At 43.6% G+C, this 25,997-nt stretch overlaps 1 protein-coding gene across 1 annotated transcript in view; it reads right to left on the reverse strand.

Moving 5' to 3' along the window:
• Window positions 1–12,408: 12,408 nt before the first annotated feature.
• The window catches only part of MSN (moesin), a 67,667-nt gene continuing 54,078 nt past the window's right edge, over window positions 12,409–25,997 (reverse strand). The window contains exons 4-13 of the mRNA XM_041001013.1: window positions 24,463–24,737; window positions 23,113–23,196; window positions 22,287–22,433; window positions 21,302–21,398; window positions 19,481–19,644; window positions 17,316–17,446; window positions 16,894–17,054; window positions 15,611–15,703; window positions 15,086–15,310; window positions 12,409–14,612 (exon numbers count right to left, since the gene is read on the reverse strand). Coding sequence (XP_040856947.1) covers window positions 14,448–14,612; window positions 15,086–15,310; window positions 15,611–15,703; window positions 16,894–17,054; window positions 17,316–17,446; window positions 19,481–19,644; window positions 21,302–21,398; window positions 22,287–22,433; window positions 23,113–23,196; window positions 24,463–24,737 — 1,542 coding nt within the window. The 3' untranslated portion in view covers window positions 12,409–14,447. The remainder of the gene's footprint in view (window positions 14,613–15,085; window positions 15,311–15,610; window positions 15,704–16,893; window positions 17,055–17,315; window positions 17,447–19,480; window positions 19,645–21,301; window positions 21,399–22,286; window positions 22,434–23,112; window positions 23,197–24,462; window positions 24,738–25,997) is intronic.

A 25,997-nucleotide genomic window follows, 5' to 3' on the forward strand; every position in this document is an offset into this window, starting at 1 on the left:
TGATTTTAAAGCATTTTTCTAAGCACAGAAGAAATTAATTCTAACAACTCTTTGAGGTAGATTAAGTGAGAAATATCTTTATCAACCTGAATAGAGTACTTATGTGCAGGTTACTTTGCTTTTATCTTACTCCTTTTATTCTCAGCTATTTAGGTCAATGCTTTTCCTCTCATACCTTGCATTTTTTCCCCTTTGATGCCTAAATGATTTTTAATTTTTTAAATTTTCATTTATTTGAAAAAGAAAGAACTCATATCTAAATGTGTGCAACAACTGGGGCTGGGCCAGGCTGACTCCAGGAGCAATGAACCCAGACTTGGTTCTTGTGCTCACATGCAAGGACTGTGTCCTGAAAGGGAGTTCCCCAAGCTCCTCCATAAAGTCTCCTCTCAGTGGCAGATCTCATGCACACTGGTGGGTCATGGGCCCAGACTGACTTAGTCCATTTCCTGTCCATGCAGGAACAGTGCCTTTCCCAACCAGCCCAAACGCATTCCGGTTCTTACTGTTGAGTGCTACAGCCCAGCCACACCTGGTTCACACTCAGACACGGGTCTCATGTGGCGCAGAAGGAGCTAAGACATAGCTCAACAGTTCCTGCACCACCCTGGCTTTCTCAAGCACTAACAGGTGTCAGAGTCAAACCCAGTCAGGCATACCCCAGACCCAGTCCACATCCATGCCAAGGGATACAGTCATGTCCAGCCCAGATTGCTATCCCCCTTCCGGCTCTTGCACTCACCAGTGAGAAATCATGACCCAGCTGGGGCGTCCCCTTAGCTCCCCAAACAGGCCTGTTCCCAGCCACAAATCTTGTGCATGCCAGTGGTTGCTGTGACCTAGCTCGACATAGCCCATCCCCCAGCCTGGCCTGTCCCGACCCTCTCTCCCAGTCCCAACTCTCACTGGTATGTGCTGCAGCCCAGCCCTGCCTATTCTGCTTCCATCCCTGGTTCACGCAAACCAGTAGATGTGATAGCCTAGCTCAGTATGACCCACACTTCAGCCTGGCTCCTGCACATGCCAGAAGCTAAGGTTGGCCCTGCCCTGCCTGGTTGTCCCACTCCAGAAACAACCCACACACTCCCTGATGATCATCGCCTTCCCGTCTGTTCTGATCCCTAAATAACATTTCATTGCTACCCCTACTTTACTCCTCCCCTGCTACCTTAGACTGTTCTCTTCCCTGAGTGACATCCTCACTAGACAGTCTGCTTTCTACGCTCTGCCTTCAGCTACCTGTAGGTATGCCTATCCCTCTTGCACCCTACACCATGAGAAGTTAAGCTTCTCAATTGCTGCTTGAGTTGGTCTCATATTCCTTGTAAGGCAGAGATGATCGCGCCTGGGCCTTAACTAATCACTCTCTATGGTACTCGTGACCTCCATGCTTACCTACCTCTCTAGTACTGAACTTTCTGGGTGTAATCTGGGTATTCAACTACTTTTGCTATATCTTTGCCAATATATCAGATAGGATTCCTTTTTTAAAAAAAAAAAAAAGAGAGATTTATTTATTTGAAAGGTAGAGTTACAGAGATCGACAGAGAGAAATCTTCAACCTGCTGGTTCATTCTCCAAATAGCTACAATAGCTGGGCCAGGCTAAAGTCAGGAGCTCCATCTAAGTCTCTTACATGGGTAGCAGGGCCCAGGCACTTCGATCATGTTCTGCTGCTTTCCCAAGAGCATTAGTAGGAAGCTGGATTGGAACTGCAATCAGGACTTGAACTGGCATTCCTTTGGAGTGCTAGTATCACAGAGCTCAGCATTCTGTAGCACAATGCCAGTCCCCAGGTAGAATTCTTAAAGTGTGCTCAGTCAAAACGGAAATCTTAATTTTGTTCAGACCCTTTCCTCCTTTCATCTTTCTCCCCTCAGCGAATGTTGCCATCATTTGTCCAGTTTCTCGGGACCCCAAATTCAGGAATTCCTCACTCCTCAATCTTGCTTACAATATGCCACTTATACTTTCAAAGACTATTCCAGACACACCCAATTCTTACTTCTTCCAGTCCATCATCCAACCTGAGCCCTGTTCAGTGTCACAATTTTTGCTGTCTTTTCTGGAATGCTCTTCCAGCAAACTTCCCATGACTGGCTGCTTCATTTGGATTGCAACACATAGTGGTCTGGCCTTACCACTTTGTCTAAAGTAGCTCTCATTTCTCAGTTCATACACGCACAACTGTAATAACAACGCAGCTTACACTGTGCTTAGTGTTGTCCTATGCCCTTTACATGGATTAAGTCATCCTTGTTGTGTTACTATAGTATAAATATTGTCATTGCCCCAGATCAGAGACCAGGAAAGTCACTAAGACACAGAACAATTAGAAATTTTTCTAAAGTTACACAGTGAGTTAAGGCAATGAGTCATTATCTAAACCCATTCCATAGATAGATAGATAGATAGATAGATAGATAGATAGATAAATGGATAGATATAGATATGTTAGTAAACTTCAACATTTTTTTTTGAATAACAGATTTTACAGAGAGATTGAGAGACAGAGAGATGTCTTCCATCCTCTGGTTTACTTCCCAAATGGCTGCAACAGCTAGAACTGAACTGATCTGAAGCTGGGAGCCAGGAGCTTCTTCCTAGGTCCCAAGGGCCTAGGTCATTTTTTTAATATTTTGTTAAGCATAAACAGGGAGCTGCATCAGAAGTGGAGCACCCGGGACTTGAACCAGTGCATGTATGGGATGTTGACATGACAGATGGAGGATTAAATGATTATATGCCGCTGCACTGGCCCCTAAATAAATAAATCCTAAAAAACACCTATAAAATTACAGATCTGTGTTCTAATAGAACAATGTCTAAAGACATCAACATTTTGACCTTTTTTCTGTTTCTCACCCAGCTTACCCATTCATAGCAGAACCTCTACTAATTAGGGGATAACTTATAATTTTTTTCTGTACATCTTTGATCTTGAACATGTTAGAGGGGTTTAGAAGTGTCAATTTTACCACCTGATGCTTCTTTATGTCCATGGTTTCCTGCATGGAAACTTGTAGCTCAACGCAGGCCACTTGTCCTGCTTCTGTATGTCACTACCTTATTCTCTTACTGGTTTTGATCCAGTGTTACCTTTGGTGGGTTTTGGGTGAACAGAAGTTAAAAAGATGGTAAGTATCTGGTTGAACTGCCATGTAACTCACTAACATTCGACAAGTAACTCTTCAAATATTCTTTGCATTTTTGAGAAGGCAAATCAGAAACTTGATAGAAATGGGCTTGTGGTTGCTCCTCCAAAATTAAGACTACTCCATCAATATCTCCTTGCAAATATAATTTTTAAGAAGTTGTAAGGTTTTTTTTTTTTTTTTCAGAAGAGGGAAGATGCAGATACAGGTGGGCATGTTCAGGGAGAGTGAGCCAGGAAGGGAAAGGGTGATGGAGAGAACACTTTCCAACTTTTCTTCTCTGGGTGTGTAGGGGAGATGAGAAGCTAATAGGATTTTGTTGTGGGTGAAAAGTATGCAAGCCCTCTCCACTAGTGCTTCCCTGAGTGATGAGTTCTGCAATCAAGAAGGATCTTGGAGCTTAAGAAACCAGAACTCTTCCTTCTGATCTTGGAAGCCCCTTCATGGTTTGTTCTTTTGTTACTCCTTTAAAATATATATATATATATTTTTATCAATTAAGGCATACTTGTTCAGATCTTCTTTTCGTTAAGCATAAGGTGAAGACTCCTATAAAAGTTTGAACTTTTCATACCTACAAGTGAAATTCTACAGCATATTTTAAGTATTCCCTTATTTCTACTCAACTCTTAATTCTTGCTATGCTTTATTTTAAAAGGTTAATTTGCATCATACACAGTATCATTTACATTTTTCCATGATTGATGGTGTTTCAAAATCTTGATGTACATTTTTAACTCAACCTTCAAAATGACAACAAAGAAAAAAAAATGAATGAACCCATTATTATTACAAACTCCAGTTCATGGGCCTGGTAGCCTAGCAACTGAAGTCCTCACCTTATACGCGCCAGGATCCCATATGGGTGCCGGTTCTAATCCCGGCAGCCCTGCTTCCCATCCAGCTCCCTGCTTGCGGCCTGGGAAAGTAGTCGAGGACGGCCCAAAGCCTTGGGACCCTGCACCCGCGTGTGAGACCAGGAAAAGGCTCCTGGCTCCCAGCTCAGCTCTGGCCATTGCGGCCTCTTGGGGAGTAAATCAGCGAATGGAAGATCATCTTCTCTGTCTGTCCTTCTCTCTGTATATCTGACTTTGCAATAAAAATTTTAAAAACAATTCATTATGTTCATCCTTTTTTTAAAAAAATGGTAAGTCTTAAATAATTGTAAGAAACAAAGTAGAAATAATTTGTTTTGTTCAGTCATGCAAGTAACTTCTAGCCTAATGGATGGCGGTAGTACAAGATAGGCCATAGAGAGACTCCAAATTTGTAAATTTGTAAACAGACTCTGGAAACCAAGAGTTCTTGGTGAAGAGAGATGGGCGGGAATATTTGATAAGAAATATTTCAATTGTCATTTCTCCATTAATAGCATTCTTTTACTTTTTAGAAACTATTTGTTCAACTGAAATGCACAGATTAACACGTTCCTGCAGTTTTCTGACACAGCAGTTTCAAATGTAGAGGAGGGACCAGATTATATTTTCTCTCCTAACCTAGATTAAGCAGGTTAAACACTTTTCCTTTCAATTTGTGGGGAAAAAAATATTTCCGTGTTTCATAAAGTTCTTTTAAAGAACATATTTATTTAGAAAATCTTTCTATAGTTGAAGCCGGCATTGCAGTGTGGTAGATACTGATGCTGGTATCCCATATGGACCCTGACTGGTGTCCCAGCTGCTCTGTTTCTGATCCTGCTATCTGCTCAAGGCCTGTAAAAGCATCAGAGGATGGGTGAGTGCTAAGGCTCCTCATCACACCTGGCAGAAGTTTCCGGCTGAGGCATGGCACAGTGCTGGCCATTCCATCAACAGACAGATGGAAGATCTCTCTTCCCTCCCCCACCCCCTTGACAGAGTAAAACATCTATGAAAGGAAGTTTCTTTTTTTCCATTGGTAGGAATTATGTAGCTTTTGTTCTTTTGACTTTAATAAAACTGTGAATATAAAAAAGCTTTCTTAAAAAAATAGAATAAAATAATTAAAAAGCTTTCTTTTCTTTATGTTTCTTAGCGATACATTAATACCATCAGCATATCTTTATTTGTTTTATTTAGTGGTTGTTCTAAGGATTATAATATATACATATTAGAATTTGATTCACATGATGTTAATTTAAATGAGCATTTTAAAAAGAATTATTTGAAAGGAAGAGAGAGAGAGAGAGGAAAGAGAGAGAAAAAAGTATACAGTGGTGAAAATAGCTTCCTTCCACTGATTCACTCCTCAAGTGGCCATAACAAGAGCTGCACTTGTCCAAAATCAGCTTCTTCCGGATCTCCCACATTGGTGAAGGAGGCCCAAGCGCTTAAGCCATCTTCCACTGCTTTCCCTGGTGCTTTAGCAGGGAGCTGGACTGGAAGTCCAGTAGCTGGGACTCAAACAAATGCCTACATGGGATTCCTGTGTTACAGGTGGTGGCTTTATCCTCTATGCCATGGAACCAGCCCCATCCAGTGAGATTTTTAAAAACACCAATTTATATGACTATTATTGCTCTTTTTCATAGTCTTATTCTCATATATAATACATCTACATATATTACAAATGAAATTATGACTTGGAATGGGCTGGCAAGGACCAGAATCAGGAATTCAACTCAGGTCCCACATGACAGACAGAATCCAATACTTGAGCCATTGCTGCTGCTTCCCAGGCTCTGAACTAGAAGTAAACCCGAATCAGGAACCAGAGTCAGTGACCACACCATGTACTCTGATGTGGAACACAGGTGGCTTAACTGCCAGGCAAAATGCTCATCTCGTACTCACCTTAGTTACAATTTCTGCTTCTCTTGATTGATTGATGTGTATTCCAGTTGCCATTCAGTGTCTTTTCCTTAATATAACTTTGCTCTCTTCTTTCTTTGGGCTCTTATTGCCAAACATATTTCTATATGTTATAAGCCTACAGTGTAATTAAGTACTGATACCTTTACACCATTGCTTTTTTTGGCGGGGGGGGGATTTTTTTTATTGTTATTAACATTGTATTATGTGATACAGTTTTATAGGCACTGGGAGTTCCCCCACCCCTCCCGTACCCCTCCCCCCATAGTGGATTCCTCCACCTTGCTGCATAACCACAGTTCAAGTTCAGTTGAGATTCCTTCATTGCAAGCATATACCTAGCATAAAGTCCAGCGTCTTATTGTCCAGATAAGTTCAGTGGCCTCTTGGGGAGACCTTCTCTGGTTTGAAGGTAGAGCTAACAGAGTAAATTTCTGGTCAGTTAAAAGCCCCAACAAAACCTCAGTATCCATATACAACGTTATGGAATTAATTGACATAGTATTGAGTAAACAATATGTTAAAAATAATGCAAGTTCCATTCTTCGAAACATTTGGGTTGAGACAGTATCAATGACAGGTTCAAAAAATAACAAACAACCAAACAAAAATTACAGGTTAAATCAAGGCAAACATGTGGTATCTAATCTTTTGGGATTCGCTCTTCAGATCGTATAAATCTTTCGCCTTTTACACCATTGCTTTTAAAATTAGTTAATAGGAGATAAAAAAATTTATTATGCATTTATTTCATCTTCTATTCCATAATCTACTTTAGTAGTGTGTTCTTTGTTTCTACCCGTGGAATCAAATTAGTATTTGGAGGGGCAGGTATTGTGGCAGAGTGGCTCAAGCTGAGGCTTGTGCATCTTACACGTATCAGAGTGGTAGTTTAAATCCTGGCTATTCCACTTCCAATCTAGCTTCCACCTAAGGTGCTTTCTGATCCTTGCTAACCACAAGGCTCACATGGATGGATCTTTTGGCTCCGGGCTTTGTCCTGGCTCAGTACACATGTTACAGGTGTTACAGGTGGTGGTTTAACCCATCATGCCACATGTAATATTAATATAAGGAGAAGAGATCCAATATATTTTACAAATGTAATTGTAAGAAAATAATGATATAGACAAATGTTTTCATTTCTTCTTTGTTAGGTTGAGAATGGAATTGCAAAGTCGCGTGGTAATGCATGCTGGACATTTTAATGAACTGCCAAATGTTTCCAAAAGGATGGTGACATTTTACATTCCCACAAAACAATGTGTGTTCAATTTTCCATTTTCTAGCAAACATTTTTTATCCATTATCCGATGATAGTGAGCAATAGCTCCTTGTGATTGTCATTTGCATTTTGCTGATCCCTCACAATAATAAGCATTTTTATATGATTTGTGCACGTATCATTGTGTATCTTTGTACTAAAGTATATTTTTATCCTTTGCCCACTTAAAAATTGGATAGTTTGCCTTTTCATTATTAAATTGTTACAATTTTTTATATAGGGCCTGGTGTGATAGCCTAGTGGCTAAAGTCCTCGCCTTTTAATTGTCAGGATCCCATTTGGGCACTAGTTCTAATCCAGGCAGCTCCACTTCCCATCCAGCTCCCTGCTTGTGGCCTGGGAAAGCAGTGAAGGACAGCCCAAAGCCTTGGGACCCTGCACCCATGTGGCAGACCCAGAAGAGGCTCCGGGTTCCTGGCTTCGAATCAGCTCAGATCACCAATTGCGGTCACTTGGGCAGTGAATCAATGGACAAAAGATCTTCCTCTCTCTCTCCCCTCCTTTCTGTAAATCTGTCCCTCCAATAAAAAGAAATAAATCTTTTAAAAAATAATAATAAATAAAAATATATAATTATTTATATATTATAAATAATACATTCTTATTAGATATATGATTTTAGAAAAGCATTCCCTCTTTTTGAACGTTTTTTAAAGATTTGTGTTATTTTTATTGCAAAGTCAGATACACAGAGAGGAGGAAACTATGATTTACTCCCCAAGTAACCATAATGTCCACAGCTGCATAGATCAGAAGCCAGGAGCCAGGAGCCTCTTCCGGGTCTCCCACACTGGTGCAAGGTCCCAAGGCTTTGGGCCATCCTCTACTGAACTCCCAGGCCACAAGTAGGGAGCTGGATAGGAACCAGAGCTTGTTTGGGATCCCAGCGCTTGCAAGGTAAGGACTTTAGACACTGGGTGACCATGCAGGGCCCTGGGCTGTTTTTTTTTTTTTTTTAATTTGTTTACTATTATTGAAAAGGCAGATTTACAGGGAGGGGAGACAGAGACAAAGATCTTCTATTCAGTGGTTCACTTTCCCAATGCCTGGGTTGGTCAAGGCTGTAGCACACACCAGCACGAGCTAGAACCGGGGGCAGGGCAGGTCAGGCCAGACCATAGCATGCACCAGCAAATGCCGAGGTGAGGCAGGCCATGCCAGACTGGGTTGGAGCACTCACTCAAACACACAACAGCCTTGGCCAGGGGGCAGAGATGTGCGATTATGGGAGTGGGAGACTGCAGGTGGTTCCCCCTGCTGGGCCACCTGCTCCTGCTGGTGAGCATGAGAGCTAGGACTTGGGGTAGACCAGGCCAGGCAGGCTACAACACCTGTTGGCCTGCATGTGAACTGGGGAGAGCCAGGCTGGGCTGACTGTACCTACTGGTTCATGCATAAGGCAGAGTAAGGGCTGGCTGGTTGGGCTTTGCCACAGCATTGGCTGTCAAATGCTGGGACTAGAGACAAATTCTGTCAAACTGCAGAAGCCCCTGGAAAGTGCAAGATCTGGGACTGGGAGTGGGTCCAATAGGGAAACTGTGGGCACCCCTCTGATGGGCTGCAACTCCCACTGGTTAGCATGAGAACAAGAGCTGAGGGAGGGTCCAGTGGAGGTTATTGAGGGTTGCTCCAACTAGCCTGCTGTTCTTACTGGTGTGCATGAGGGCTGAGTGTGCGGTGGGCAGGGTTGAGCTGAGCCACAGTATCCATTGGTTTACATAAGAGACACGGCTGGAAAAAGAAACAAGCCAATAATTGCAGCTACTAGTGTGTGCTGACATGCATGACGGACTGAACAATACCTTGCACAGGCAGGCACACAAAAGTCAGGTCTGAGAACACTAAAGACCAAGTTTCTATGGAGATTCTCCAACTGAAAAGCTGTACTGAGAACTTCAACCATGAGAATCACAGGATCTTTAGTCACAGTGTAGTGCATGTGTCAGAAGTGGGCCTCCTCAGTGGCTTAGATGGAGCAGTGGACAGCATACCCAGATGCACATGGAGGATATGGCAGTCTGTTGAAGCCTGTAGAGAACATCTGGTACCATGGCAGAGGAAGGATGGCAAAAATTGGTCAACTACACCAGCCAAGCGTTGACAGCAAATATCTGGGCAGATGGAGATTTGGGGTGGACTGTTCAGCATATGAACTGTAAAAGTATTTCCTTATCCTTGTATCAGCAAGATTGACAGCATTTCAGGACTATCGAAACCACTTGAGCAGAACTCTCAATGCATCCTCCACATCAGGGACCCTTAGATGATATCGGGTGGCCATTCCCCATCCCAGGTACTGAGGCAGTTGGGTTCCTGGATGCAGCTTCCCTCTCTGTATCCCTCCTCTCCCCCAGACACAGGAAAAAGAAAAAGAACATTTGAAAACAATGGTCTCAACCACTTTCCCCTAATCCTCAACCCTCTCCACCCCCATCAACTGCGTAAACATCATCAACAAGAAAATTTATATATTTTTTTTTCAAAGGCAAGGGAATGGGGCACAGGGATAAGACAAGCAAGAAGGAATTGTTAAGGAGAAAATTCTGGTTTATATTCTTGGAAAATAAGTGGATACTGACACCACCAAGTGATCAAGAGGTGTAAGAGGACCAGGAACAAGAAAGAATATTTGTTAGTTTGAATTTGAGGCTCCAGGCAACATTAAAATTTTGTTTCTGTCACTGCAAGCAGTGTGACCTCATTGGAGTGGGGGTGTTATTTATTCTGTGTTTTAGGGGTTTTTTTCCCTGTAACAATAGCCCTGACTTCAAGATACTTTAAAGACAACATGAGTAACTGTATAAAACACGCTTTACAGTATCTGGCACAACGTAAGCACTCCGTAAACATTCATTATAATTATGACACAGGTATGTAGACATGAAGAACTCTGGGAGGTTGAGGAGCTAGCCAGGGCCTAGTATGTCTGGTATGCAAAGTGTTGGGGAAAGATATATGATGGATAATGGAAGATAAGGTAAATCAAATTGTTAAGAGCAACGAATGGCCCTAAGCAAAGGAATTCTGGCTTTTCTCACATTTTATACAAGAAAGTACAATGCATAAATTTGTATTCTAAACCACTTCAGGGACAGGAGGTGAAGTTAAGGCAAGGCCTAGTTAGGTTAAAAGAGAACAAGGACCTTAATGAGAGCTCCTGGAAAAGACAAGGAGAAGATGGATATTCTCAGAGTGCCATAGACATGGAGCCCCCCACTCCCTTAAGACTTTTTTTTTTTTAAAGATTTTATTTATTTGAAATGCAGAGCAACACAGAGAGAAGTAATCTTTTTGGTTCACTCTTCAGCTGGCCATAATGATCAGGGCTGTGCCCAACCAGGTGTTCATTGGGTTTCCCTAGCGTGTGCAGGTGCCCAAGTACGTCAGCAGGGAGCTAGATGGGAAGTGGAGCAGCCAGGACTCCAATTAGCATGCATATGGGATGCTGGCACTGCAGATGGTGCTTTTAAGTTTTTCTGCCACAGCACCAGCCTCCTCCCTTAAGATCTCAACCAAAAGTTTTAAAAGTCACCACCTGCGCATAGATATATAAACGGTGTTGGTTGCACAAGTGAGGGGTGGGCAGGAAGAGACTTCTTTAGAAAGAAGATTGAAATCACAGCAGCTGGAACAGAAAGGGTGTTTCATGGTATACTAATGTTCAGATATGAGCAATTAGGAGATGGTGTCAGGCCAAGTCTTGCAACCTTAACTGTGGATGAGTCATTTTTGATTCTTGGATCTGTTTCCAACTCCATAAAATAGAGAGAAGAGACTAGATTCAGTAGTTTCTGTGGTCTCTTCCTGCCCAGACATCATTGAGGGCTTTACGAAAGCAGGCAAAGGATCCCTCCTCCTGAATAGAAAGAAAAGGTAAGCTTGGAAAAATATGGAAGACCTGGTCCACAGTTTGAAGGCCCAGGAAAAATAACAAGTTCTAGGCCAATAACTTTCTTATGTTTGTGTGACCTCAAGCAAGTCCCTTTTCTCTGGAACTCAATCTGGACAATGTTGGTCTACGCTAGGCACGAAAGCTGTGGCTCCCCTAGTGTATTTCTTCAAGCACCTGCTTCAGCACCCCTTGGGAACTTACTAAAATGCAAATTCCCAGCCTCCTCTTCTGATCTATGAAAAGGAGCCAGGCAATCTGTCTTTAGAAGCCTAAAGGATGTCACCAATACAGGAAAATAGTTTGAGGACCATGGTTTTTGCTATTTTTAAATTTTTGAAAAAGCTCTCCTTTTTTGTGCTAGTGTGATTTATATACAATTTGATGATTTTTTTTTTACCTGTCATAAACATACAGTATAACTACCACCCAGACCAAGAGTATTTCCACGGTTCGTTTCGTTGTGCCCCTTTGCAATCTATCTAAGCATCTATGACTGCTTTAGAACTAAACAGAAACGGAATGATTGTTCTGTTTTCTTTTTGCCAGTTGCATACTACATGATGTCTGATATTTTCCCACAATGTTGAATATACCAGTAGTATATTTCTAGAACTGAGCAATACACCACTGCAGTAACATAATTTCATTCAGAATCCTTGCTGACAGAAGTCTGGGGTGTTTTCAGACTCAAACCATTGCATGTAATGTCACTATGTCTTTGAGAAGGCACTCACTGCTCTTAGGTATGTATAAAGGAGCACTTACACCTCTTATTTTTAAAATGGAAGCCTTTTTGTAAAAAGAATTTTGAGATCATTTGTCATTGCACATGCACCTGGAAGAAACAGTATGGAGATATCCCATGGACCCTTCACTCAGGTTCTCCCAGTGGTGATATCTTGTTAAATTTTCCTACAATAACACAACCAAGACACACTGAGACTTGTCAAGAGGACAGTGTATCATCTCAAGGGTCCCTTGTGTTACTCTCTTACAGCCTCACATTTTGCATACAGGCTCTGCCTCCTACCTTCTTCCTTAACTGCATCAACACTAATTTAGTCTGATTTCCAGTTCTACAAACTGCTGTTTCACAAATGGAATTTCAAGAAATGGAGAGCAGTGTCATAGTGGCTTAAAACACAAAGCTACAAAGGGCAGACATGGACCAATGTGGGCTAAAACCGAGCTAGAATCAAAGGCGGAATGGTTCTCTATAGAGTGTGAATTTCAGCGAATATCCTATATCCACCCACCAATATCACAAAGCAACGACGAGTCAGAGCGTTGTCCTCCTAAACTTTATTGGCACTTAAGTAGAACAAAGGGTTGAGCATAAACCCCTCCAAAAACATTAAAAAAAAAAAAACCAAAAATACACACAAAAAACTGGAATACAAAATCTAACCTTTCTCCCCAGCCTCCCCTGTGGGTGGGTTACTGCCATCAGGCAGCCAGATTGTCCCAAGATTCCAGGTTTGAATTTAGCCAATATAGGGCATATCACCAAGTGAGTGTCAATATAGTTCACAGCAATGCACATAAGACTCCCTAAGGTTGGGGGGGTGGGCTGTGGGAAGGGGAGCTATCAAGGGATGCTCTGGGGTAGGGGCAATGTATGGAAGAGGTCAGGGTAGCCCTTTGGGGATTGAATCCCAGGGAGAAGGCAACAGGAAAAACAAAACCAAATGCCAAGTACTTGAAGAGTTGATTGTATGACCTATAGTGACAGGTAACATCACTAATACTGAAAGCTCCTTACATTAAAGTTTCTGGCAAAATACCCTTTTATAATATAGCATATGCTTCCCAGGTATGGGGTAGGTAAAGGAATGAGGCCAAAATGATCCTGCCCCGAGACTAATATCTTCTAATGGTGCATTAGCAAGAAAGGTAGAAATCAATACTGAGTTAGATATCACTAGAATATATAATACTGGTGGGAAGAAAAAAAGAGCATTCTTGAGTTAGAAAGGAGGAATGAGGCCACTCCAAGGTTGAGAACAAGGGGTGGGGAAATGCAAGGGATTAGGCCAGAATCCCAGCAACTCTCTGGTTTATAGTTCCATGGGACAACACAGCTGTTGGCAAGACTTGGATCAGAGGTTTGTCAAACAGAGGCAGAGCCCAGTCCCAACCTGGAGCTGGGAGGGGTGATGGAAACGAGGGTTGAATAACCTGAGACCAGAGACACAGGTTCTCACCTTTCTCAGATTCTTGTACCCACTCCCCACTGGAGCTTCCTGGCATTAAGCTCTAGGGCTCAGCATACCAAGACCTGAATGGCTGTGAAGCAGGAGCTGGGACCCAAGTATCTCTAGAAGTGGCCTACAATCCTCAGCAGGGGAAAACACTGAAACCAGGTATGTCCATTTCTTCTGTTTTGGCAAGAGTCCAGGGTGAGGCTAGCTGGGATTTTGGGTACTCATCCCTTCTGTTCTAGTTGGAGGGGATTTGGAAATTGGAGAGGGGAGGAGCAGATCCAAAGAAGGGACCAGGGACCTGGAATAATAAGTAACAGGTACCTCTGCCCTTAGAGCTCACTTGAGATGGACCTAGGCTCCCATTAAGGCAATGGGGAAGGATCTCCTACCCAGCCTTGCTTGAACAGAGGGCCAACAGTCTTTTAGGATGATCATGCAGTCTGTTGAAGGCACTGTCTCCCCCATCCCTTCCTGGGGAGAAACTGAGTCCCTAAACTCAGGGACAAGGCTTATTGGGACTGAATTTGTAGCAGGCCCAATATGGGAGGTAGAAACAAGAATGACAGAACATCTCTTTATCCTCCAATCAGTACAGAGCCTAAATAACCTGAAAAGGTATTGGCATTGGGAGGCCAAATCCTAGGTCTGTTGACATCCTAGTGCAGATAGCCAGGGTCCTGCCTCCTTCCCTAACCCTGTGATACTCCAACCTTACCAATCACAGGACGTGGGAGAGGAAGACAGTGCTGAGGCAGAGAGGCTAATTCAACCTACTCCACACTGCACTCCCGAAACAGCAAGTGTGCGCGCGCGGTGGAAGGAGGGGAGTTTTCAGATTGAGCAGGAAGTGCCTCTGAGCTGGGGAAGTGGTCTACTCTAGCAATCTAGATTAAGTAGGACAGAGAAGGGAAAGCAGGGTCCCATTGACACCACAGTGGGCTGTTTGCCCAGGGAAATAAATGGGGGCTGAAGAGTTAGGTTTGGTCCCATGGCTGCACTGACTGCTTGGCATGACTCCAGGGTTGCTCTAGTTAGTGGCTCTAGCACAGTGTGAGTTAGGCAAGGGTGTAGGAGTGGGGCCGATGAAGAAGGGAGGAGGGGTCCCTAGAGGCTGGGTGTCTATTACATGGATTCAAACTCATCAATACGCTGCTTGGTGTTGCCCTGCCGGATCTGGCGCAAGGTCTTGTACTTGTCTCGGCCCAGTCGCATGTTCTCAGCATGGATCATGTCATTGGCAGTCTTCTTGGACTCATCACGAGCATTGGCCAGCTCTGAAGTGAGGGCCTGTGAAGGAGGGAAGGAATTCGGGAATCAACAGCTTCCTTTCATTTTAACCAGATTTTCTGCCCCAGCCCCCAACACAGGGGCTGGGGGAGGGGGGTGATTTCCAGCCCTGTTAGGACTGTGATAAGAATTAAAAATAAAGCCCAAAAACAAGCTTACAAACTTAGAGGATCAAGGAGTGATGACTGTTCCCTGAGAGGAGTACAATGTATCGTAGGTTCAGTAGGAATTTTTTTTTCAGTTAGATGTTTTCTGAATGTAAGAGGTCAATCAAGCAGGAGTGGTGGGACAGTGAATCCTCATAGTCTAACAAGCAAGAGGTACCTGCCCTTTCAAGCTTTCACTTGAGAATGGATCAGGCTTCCACACCACACAGGGATTGGCTCCTACACCCATCCTGCCATCCAGGGGAAGACCAAGAGCCACGAGTCAACACACAGGGACTTCTTGACTCTTTGGCTCTGACTGTGTACCTTTAGGTGCTTCTGCACACGCTCATTCTTCTCTGCCTCGGTGGTACGCTCCTCCTCACTGCGGTCCTTGGCCATAGCGTCAGCCCGTAGATCGGCACTGGCCTCCGCCCCATTCTCATCCTGCTCATCTTGATCATTCTCGGCAGGCTCTGCCACATGAGGTGTACTCATGGCAGTCTTCAACTCAGCACGGGTCTTCTCCAAGTCTTCCTGTACCATCTGGGCCTATGTGGCGACCAAAGGAGAAAAGGACCAGCAGTCAGATGAGGTGATTTGTGATAACCTGTACACCTCTAGAAGAATCTAGACAAGGCAGACACCAAGTGGAACAAGTAAATCCATTTGCCTCGCCCTTGATTTCCTCTTTGTCCAACGGGACAAGGGAATTCTGGAAATGTCTAAGACAGTCTTGCACACCTTCCTTCAAAATGTCTGCTGCCAGAGAAGCATGGAAATAGAAGGACCTGGAAGCTTTGTGGGAGGTACCACTTCCCATAATGCTTTATTCAGGGCACCATGTCTTACCTTCTGCTGCCACTCCACAGCCTCACTCTCCTTCTTCTGTCGGGCCATTTCCAGCTGGGAGATCCGGGCTGTCAGTTCCGCCATTTCCATGGCCTGCGGATAAATTAGCAGCCTATGAGGACTGGGGCTTCTGCCCCTCATGGTTCAGGTATTTTCAAACCTAGTTTTCTTAGGGAATCAGTAGGTAACCTACAGATCTACATGTTTGCTACCTTGGAAGCTCTTTTTACCAGACTCCTTCATTCCACTCCTATCTTCCATACTCACCACATCCTTACAAGCCACAGCTCCCCGCACAGACTGCAGGTGTCCTGAAGACAAGAGAGTCATCTCTGTGCCTGCCTCACTGTATTCCCTTCTATTTCCCCCTCACTCCAACTCCATTGCCAAGTATGCACTTGGAGCCTTAGGAAAGCTGTGGAGATAACGATCATTGTCTAGAGTGGCAGACCCTTGCCTGCTATCCTAGAATGATCAGGGCTTCACTAAGACTCCTCCTAGGATCAGTACAGAAAATACACTTAAGCATCACCAGGAGATGTGAATAAGGGAAGAAAGCTTATGCTTAGCTTCCCTTTGGGCATATCTTCCATGCTAACCTCCCCCTAAGAGATAGGCCTCAGTCCCCACTGCTACTATTTGCTCTCCAAATAGTGTGAGCAAGAGCATATCAAGGAATTTGAGTCATTGCTTTGTGATTTTTGAGTCACAAAACCCTTAGTAATGATTAGAGTATGGATGATGGTGCAACCCTCCCCAAATCCAGCTTTTCCTTGTGATTTCACAAGGACACAGAAATGGGTGCGAAACCTTACTCAGCCATAGCTGTGTGACTTTGGTAGGTCTCTTAACCTCCATGAGCCCTAATTTTCTTAGCTAGAATTAATCCCATAGGGTTTCTGGGAAGAGAAAATTTGAAATAAGCCAAAGGAAAATCCATTGCCAGCCTAGAACACAGCAGGTCCTCTATATGTGAATCTCTGTCTTTTTTTTTTTTGTTTTTTTTTTTTTTGTCCTCCCTGTCCACTGCCAGGTCATCAGCTTAAATCCCTAAGGGTTCTGAACTACAAATTCAGAAACTACAAGTGAGGGAAGACTGTAGAGCTTTTGGGGCCAGGCCAGCAACTTCTCAGCTTGATTCTGAATAACATATCTGCTAAGGGTTTGTGGAGCAGAAGTCTCCCTGAAAGAGTCAGCCCTGTGAGTGGATGTAGTTGTAATTAGGCAGGTAGACAAGAGGGAAGGAGCAGGCCCCACAATCCCAGTTCTTCCTACAACTTTACCAGCTGTTCCTGGGTCTTCTTCTGGTCCCGAGAGGCCTGTAGCAGGGCCTCCTTGGCCTCTTCAGCTTCTTGACGCTCTTTAGCCAGCTTTTCAGCCTCACTCTGGGCACGTTTCCGTTCCTGCTCAAGTTCCAGGGCCCGGCGGGTCTGTTCTTCCAGTTCTGGGCAGCAAAGGAGAAAAGGCATTGAAGAGGACAGAGGGGAAGAAGACACTCAAGCTCCTTTCCTGCAAATGTTCCACCCCAGGGCACAGCTGGCAAAAGAGTCTGAGCACTCTTTCTTCTTGCCCCATCCCTCACCAATTTATTCTGTGAACACAAAGCACTAGTTGCTGTGAGTCTGCAGGTCAGCGAAAAGGGTTTCTTCACCTCAAAGCATCAGGTGCGGGAAAACTCAGTCACCAAACTGGCCCCAAGCCTCACCTTGCTGAGCCTTCTTAGTCTGTTCCTCAATCTGCTTCAGCCTCTCCATCAGTTCCTCCTTCTCCCGTTCAATTTTCTCCTTTTCCTTTTCTGCCATTTCACGCTTCTTCTTCTCATTTTCCAGTAGAGCACTAAAGAATAAAGTTGGAAAAGGACAGCTAGTAAGGCTTCACAAAAACCTGGGGACTTGCAAGGATCCCAGACTCTGGGGCTTTTAGCCTCTGCTGTTTCAACACACCCTGGGTTAGTGAGTTTGCACCACATTCCCTTACTGCCACAACCTTGATGTCACATCATTGCCCCCGTGGGCTCACATGCTCTAGGCCAATCAGTTTGCTTCTGAGTCAGAAGGCCCAAACTGGATTTTCAGCCCTGCCAATAGCACATTGAAGTGATCTCAGCTATGCTACTGTTTTTGCTCTTAGCCTCAGTCCCACTAACTATAAAATGGCCAAATAGATCCAGGGAGACAAATTTAGGCTCTGTCCTGGGATGCTATGCTTCATGTCTGGTGATCTTTCTGGAGAGAGCACCAGTCTCAGAACTACCTCTGCCTACCCAAAAGTCCAGCTTTAAGCACCTTTTGTGCAGAATTTGATAACAACTTTCTTGCCGCAGGTCCAGCACAAAATCCTCACCTTGAACACGCCAGGATCCCATATGGGCACCAGTTCTAATCCCAGCCATGTGCTTCGCCATCCAGCTCTCTGCTTGTGGTCTGGGAAAGCAGTGGAGGACGGCCCAAAGCCTTGGGGCCCTGCACCCACTTCGGAGACCTGGAAGAGCTCCAGGCTCCTGGCTTCAGATCAGATCAGCACTAGCCATTACAGTCACTTGGGGAGTGAATCATCAGATGGAAGAGCTTCCCCTCTGTCTCTTCTCTCTATATATATCTGACTTTGCAATAAAAATAAATATTTTTTTAAAAAAAAATAAAGAATTTTCTTGCTCCAACACCTCTTTCAGGAAACTTTCCTGTATTCTGTGGCTAAATGCCTTTCTTTCCCCTCTGAGATTTGATTCCTTTCTCCTTCTCCCTATCTCTTCTTCTGTTATTTTTGTCCTAGCACTTGTTACCATCTCAGGTACTACCTAATTTTTTTTATATGTCTTTGCATTCATATTGCAATGATAGCTTCATGTGGGCAGGCATTTGGGATCTTTTTCTCTGCTTGATGAAAATATTTATTAACTGAGTTAATAGTGCAGCATTTTTTATCTTAAGTCATATATACAAGATACGTCAAGAAGTTCGTGGAAGTGCCAGTACTGTAGTGTAGCAAATTAAGCTGCCACTTGTGATCCTGGCATCCCATATCAAAGCACTGCTCAAACCCTGCCTATTCTATTTCCAGTCCATTATTCCTGCTAATGAGCCTGGGTAGGCAATCGACGTTGGCCCAAGTCCTCGGGTCCCTGCCATCCATGTGGGAGATCAGGATGAAGTTCCTGTATCTTGACTTCAGCTTGGCACATCCCCGCCTGTTGTGGCCTCCTGGCAAGTGAAATAGTATGTAGAACAACTCTGTCTCTCTGTCTTCCTTGCTCTCCCTCCAGTGTTCTGACTTTCAAATTGATAAATAAACATATAGATAAATATTTTTAAAAAAACTCCATGGAAATGTAGAATTAAAAAACAAATTGAGGCAGTTAGCAATTAGCTTACCAGTTAGGATGCCCGTATTCCACATCAAAGTGCCTGGATTTGACTCCCCATTTCATCTCTACTTTAAGTTTCCTACTAATGCCAACCTTGGAAAGCAACAGTGATGAATTGAATAACTGGATTTCTGCCCCCACCCCCTCCACATTTGAGACTAGGCTCACAGCTTTTAAAAAAAATCCTTAAAAATTCAGATTTAAATGTGCACAGCATTTGCTGTCTTTTTGTTTATCTGAGGAACCCAGAGTCCATCTAGTATAGAAATGGATGAATCGTAGACAATGGGGAGCTAGGAAGTACCCCTCCTTCCTAGAAGTCCCTGGTACCCCAGGTTTCTAATACTTGCTTCTAAGGAACCTGAGACTAAATGGAAGCAGCTGTCATCCCTACACAGCTCCCTCTTGGTCCTAGGTTGGCTTCATTTTCTGCCTTAGCAGTCTAGGTACTTTTAAGATGCTTCCTGGCCTTGGTTCTGGTCCCATTCCAGCTCTGTAGCACCTACCGCTCCATCTGCTTCTGGTGCTTCTCCTCCCGGGCCTGTGCCTTCATCTGCTGCACTTCAATGGTGTCGGGCTTACGGCGGCGCATGTATAGCTCATGGTTCCCCATGCACAGGGCTAAGATTCGTTTGTTAATCCGCAGTCGGGGAGCATAGAAGACAAAGTCCTGGTGGGAAAACAGCAATCACAACGTGTTTGGAGGTACAGATGAAGGCGAGTTTCTCCCTTCTGGAAAGCTATGTCCATAAGCAATGGAAACATTATTTAATTCAATCCTTCATATTAGAGATCAGAGTGGTGAAGTAACTTGCCCAGGGTCAGACAGCAAGTTAGTGGCAGACCCAAGACTAGAACTCAGGTTTCTTCAGTCTAAAACCAGTTCTCTTTCCACAAAACCACAACTTTTGGCAATTGCTGCTTATGAGAAGCATCCTAAACACCCTCAATTGAGTTGAGGGGTATCAACTGTCCTTCTGTGTTACTCAGAGATCCCCCTGGGACTCAGGGGGCCTCTTTTGGAAGCCAGGTAATTCCTGAAGCATATCCTAATGAGTGCAGTACAGGTGGCTGAACAGCTCCTGTGTGTCTAAAAAGCAGATCTCAGACCCAACCTCTTAAATCCTTTTGTGGAACAAGACAGGCATACATACATACATACATACATAGATAAATACATCAATTATGCAAATATTAATTGTCCTGGTTGTGGTGGTTTTTTTTTTTAAAGAAGCTCTGATCTCAGCTGACTTTGTTACTTACCTTCTTCTGATGAAAGTTGAGCACAGCAGCAATGAAAAAAGCACACACAAGAAAATCCAGTGAGTTTGAGTTTGTTACTACAAATATCACTGGACCAAAGTCACCAGGTGGTGAATTAGCCACTGCCTCCTCTGTCACTGAACCCAAATTGTTACCATCTCACATGACTTAGAGTGCACTGGAAGGAGCAAGGGCTCTCGAGGCCAGATAATTTAGGTATTAATCCCAGTTCTACCATTTTCGGCTGTATGATCTTGGGCAAATCACTCCATTTCTCTGAATCTCATTTTTTTTTCAGCTATAAGTTAAATATGCTACTATCTACCTGACCATGTTGTTGAGGTTTTAAGGAAACAATATACGCAAAACATCTAGTATGGTTAAGTTCAAATACCTCAAGCCTTGTTCACCCTTAACAAAAACACTCAACTTGAGCCATAGCTACTGCCCCTTATTGGACACAAAATACAGCGAGGGTATACTCTCATCTCAATTTTCTATACTATTCTCTGGTCTTGTCAACTGAGTTGGATGAGAACTATGGCAAGCATGTTAGAGAAATTAAGTGAATCAGAACATTTTGCTGGCTTTTGGTTAGTCTAGAGAAGTCTGAGAGGGCCACAACCAGGTTACACCAAAGATCAAGTTTGGAGATTAACTTTCAATTTAGACTTCTGATTGCCTTTTCTCCACAATTAAAAATAAAGAGATAATATAAACAGCATCCACTTTCTGAGGTTCAGAAGCTTGGTAAGATGAGCTGCATTGTCTGTTTCTAGCCCAGAGATTCTGGGTAGAGGCTATGGCTAAGAAGCAGCACTCAAGACTGCCCGTGGCCCTCCCTTATCCACAGCAAGGAAGACATGTAACAACTGGCATCTGCTGGCTATTTCTTGGCATCAACATCCCCTTACATCCCCAATCTCCATTTGTGCTTCCTGTTCATGAACACACACATACACACATCAGAAAATGGAGACAAAATAGTAATGATATAACTGTTCTCGGCATTATCCAGGCATCAGCAAGCAAGCACCTGTCTTGGCCAGAGTGGGGTCACTCACCGGGGCTTTTTTGTCAATGGGCTTGATGACAAACTTCTTATCATTGAAAGAGATGTTCCGGATTTCACTCCAAGGGAATCCTATCTTGGGAGTCAGTCTGTAGAAATAGAAACCAACAATATTAGGACAAGGGCAAGAGAAAGACATAAAGGACTGATGTTTTACCCTCACTAGTCCCTGTCCCCAAACTTCTCTCTTGAGGAGGAGGTAGACTCACTGTCAGCTCAACTAGTGATAGCACATGCTAGCAGGTCAGTTGTAAGCACTAGAGGCACAAAACGGATTCCGGATACCACAACCAACACAGTATTCCTTGGCCCAGTCTCTTAGGTTTGCTTTGTTAAGAGTTATCAGCTCTATTTAACTACGACTATTTTACCCAAGGCTGTAAAGGTAGAGAGATAAAGTAAATGAATTCCCAGATTCAAAGTTATATAGGACGATAATCTATTGATCTCTAGTCTCACCCAGAGGGAAAAATAAGCAAGTAAAATAAGGTATGGTGAGAGGATTACAGGCCAATAGCCACTTTATCATCGTGTGGGTCTATAGAAACAAGCATAAATGCAATTAATTGTAATGTATTAATCATACTAGTAACCCCATTTAAACAAAATAATATCATTTAAACATGTAATATCTTAAAACTATTAATAAGGCTTTACATTCTGTTTTTCACACTATGCTTTCAAAGTCTGGTACATAGCGTACATTCCCAGCACATCAGTTCAGAGTATCAAGTGCTTAATAGCCCCATGAAGCCAATGCCTCCAATAACAGACATTTATAAAGCTAGTCAGTATAGGATTTTGAGTCAAAAAAAAAAAAAAAGGATTTTGAGTCCAGAGGATAGCTGCGCAATCACCTAAGCTGGATTAAACTAGGCCAAAAGGACCGATTCAAAAGACTGAGCTCCATGGAGAGAAATAAGTGCTTGAGGTCAGAGTCCATGACCCCAATAAACTCAGAAAACTCTGAGGTGTACCTGTCATTCTGCTCATAGATGTTGAGTCCCAGGGCATCCACACCCAGCCACAGCTCTGAGCCTTTCTTGTTCTTAATGTTGAAGTAGTTCACCCCGTACATTTCCAGGTCTTGAGCAATCTTCAGGTACTCCAGGACAGCATCCTCTCTAAATGACAGAACAGAGGGTCCCAGAGGGGAGCCTATGCATCAGAGCCAGGAAAACAGAAAGCCTGCTTGCTCTACATTTCTAATAAGGATATCCAGAGTGAAAACGGTGACAGAAAGTGAGCAGATGATGGACAACAGAGCATACATGGTTTTTGTCAAGTAAACTTTGCTGGCAAGAATTTAAGCTCTGAGATTCCCAAGGGGAATCAGGTTAGGCTGAGTCTTGCTGGTCTCTGGCACATTAGCTGCTACAGAAACAATTTCTCTTCTTCCTATTTATTTTCACAGTCTATTATACTGGCACGTTTTAGCAGAGCTCAGATATGGTAGTGCTGACTACATGATAGATTTATTCCTTAGCGAAGCAACCCAAGCACTCTGCAGTGTTCAGAGAGCTCCTTTCTTAATGTCATTTCTGGAGAAAAGTCATAGGAGCCCAGAAACTGCCTGGGTTTACTGAGATCCTCTCCATTTCTTTATGGTCAAAACTATTTGGGCTACAAATTACTAGCATGCATCAAAACTAAACAAACACCCTTCTAATGAGATTACTTTGCTGTCTATATTTAAATGCCGGCACTATCTTTGTCCTCTTTTCTCCAACATCCAACAATATTTCTAGTCTTCATTCTCTCTACAAAGGCAACCAGGGCCCACAGCTGCCAGGGCAGGCTTACCTGAGCATACCCCGGTGTTCCTCATGCCACACCTGGATCCGCTCCTCCCACTGATCCTTATTGAGTTTGTGCTGCTCCAGAACTCTAGAAATGCAATCAGAGATAAGTGGTTTAATGTACAAAACCCACAGGAGGGAAAGGAAGCCCACTTTGGTCACTAAGGGTTGATGCAAAGAGAATGTAGAGTCATCTCATTGGGGTCATACTGGAAACGGGCTAAAATTATAGCAGGGAGATAGGAGGACTACAAGAATAGATGACCAAGAAAGATAACAGGGATGTATATTCAACCAGAAAATGCAACACTACATGGTAATCTCCAAACATGGCAGTGCTGTATCGGGAGTCTGTATTGACTTTGCGAGATAAGAGTAGGGAAGGGCCTCATGGAGCCAGGCATACTCTATTCCTGGATCTTCTTGGGACGAACAGTTTGAGAATCTTGCTCAAACATGAGAAGACAGCTTTCGTGTATAAAACAGAAATCCTAGCCCAACCACCTAGATCTACTGGGTTGTAAACAAGGTATGCTTTAGATCTACTGGGTTGTAAACAAGGTATGCTTTAAATATACTGTCTCAAAACACCATAGCAATGACTCAAGTCGAGTTTCAAAGCATTGCTACTATTTCTAATGCCTTCTGCTGAGTTGTACATGTACTATGGCACCCACAGAACCAGGGATCCCAGTGTGAGGATTGGCTTATTATAATGCAAATAACTATGGAAATAATAATCATTGGATGCGATGGAAAAAAAAGACCCAGCATGAAAACATAAACAGACCAGGGTCACAGATCTGGTTGCACCTCAAATGAGCAACGAGAGATTGGGGCAAATCAGTATGAGCACCTCTGCACTTCTATTTCCTTACCAGGAAATAAAGATAACATCTGCTTATCCATTTAGTGTGTTGTCATGATGATAAAACAAAAATAATTATTGTTTCAGAGTGCTCAACTTTAAAGCTTAGAAAAGCAGAAAGCTCCCTTGTTTGAGCTCCCCCACATCCCTGGCTTGTGTACTCCTCTCTCTCTTGTGAAGTCCTGAAATAAAAGATCCAAACCAGTGGGAAGCACTGAGAAAAATATAACCAGCAAGAAGAGAAAAATCAATCCATCTGCTTCCACGTAAGCACCTGCCTCTAGGGTAATGAGGTTCTATAATCAGGCACACAGAGGAGGGAGGAGACCAAAAAAAAAAAAAAAAAAAACAGACATTGAAAGCCAGAGAAACAACAGGGCATGACGCTATGCACAAGCTTATCTCTCTGAACCTCATAGCATGGTCTTATGGCAGACGCCAGTGGAGAGGCACAGATCCAGGGGACCTGCACAGCAAGATCCTCACCTCTGCGGAAGCAACTTGTCTCCAGCCAGATAGCCAGATTTGTGCACTTCCTTATTGAAGTCGCCATACTTGGACTGGACAGCATAGGAGGCCAGCAGAACAGCCGTCTCCGGAGGGCAGTAAATATCATCATTGAGAATACCCTCCTTCACTTGTAGAAAGAACAGGCGCTGGGTGATATCCTGGATCAATTCTTCAGAAACATCCTCAGGGTAGAACTTGGCCCGGAACTTGAAGAGCAAGGGGCTTTCCTTCCGTACATCCTGGGCAGTCACCTAGGAGCAGCACGGGGTTATAGACGGTCAAAATCTAGGTTTCAAGGTATAAGTTGGGGAGCAGATCATAGGGCAGGGAGAAGACACTGAAAGGTTATTATCCCAGAAGCCCAGATGGCAACAGTCCTGGTACTACAGAGAGGGCACATTATTTTCTTTGTGGACCCAATGACATGTCTAACCATTTCCTGTTGGAAATTTCATCTAGAAGTTACCTAATGTTCACTGATGGTCTGAAACCTTTGAGCCACCATTAGGTGGCAAAATATCCAACTGGCAATAAATTTGAGGGTAAACTTAAGAAAGCTCCTCCTTTAAGGTTCCTTCGAGTCCACAAATTAGCAAAGTAAAAATTAGAATGTGTGACTGAGGTTTGGGAATTGGATAGACAAGAACACAAACAAGATAATTATTTTGAAAATATTTTTTATGTGGGGTCAGTGTGATGACTCAACTGGCAAGAGCCTGCATCCCATGCAGGTACCCATTCATGTCCCAGCTGCTCCACTTCTGATCCCTGTTTGTGGCCTGAGAAAGCAGTAGAAGACATCCCAGAGCATTGTGGTCCTACACATGTGTGGGAGACCCAGAAGAAGCTCCTGGCTCAGCCCTAGCCATTTGGGGAGTAAACCATCAGATGGAAGATTTCTCTCTCTCTCTCTCTCTCTCTCTCTCTCTCTCTCAACTTGTTTTTCCAATAACAATAAATCTTTACAACACACTTTTATTTATCTATTTCCAAGGAAGAATGAGAAAGAGAGAGTATCTTTCATCTGCTAGCTCACTCTTCAAATTGTTGTAACACCCATGATGAGGCCAGCCTGAAGAGAGGTTCCAAGAACTCCACCCTAGTCTCCTACACAGGTGCAGGGTCCCAAGGCTTTGGACCATCCTCCACTGCTTTCCAAGGTCATTAGCAGGGAGCTGAGTCCAAAGTGTGGCACTCTGATATGAGCACAGACATCCCAAGTGGCAGCTCGACCTTCTGTGCCAGCAAGCCTGTCCCTACATCATCTTAAAAAACAGGAAACTGACTCAATACTGCCACATTTGTCCATGCAAAAGTTTCAACTTTTTCGGAAAATTATTCTACCAGCAGAAGGTGGAGTACCTACCCCCTAGATATGATCTGTGTGGAAATCTCTAAGGACAAAGTCAGCTAGTTTGAAGATAGTGAGATGGAGGACTGCCAGCCTCCTGCAGAGATGTTTCTTAGAACAGACAGCTTAAACAGACTCTGATCATCCCATCTGGAATCCC

Source organism: Ochotona curzoniae, unplaced genomic scaffold (assembly GCF_017591425.1).
Source record: "Ochotona curzoniae isolate NIBS_2020 unplaced genomic scaffold, NIBS_Ocur_1.0 contig_1274, whole genome shotgun sequence".
Classification (NCBI taxonomy): Eukaryota; Metazoa; Chordata; class Mammalia; order Lagomorpha; family Ochotonidae; genus Ochotona; species Ochotona curzoniae.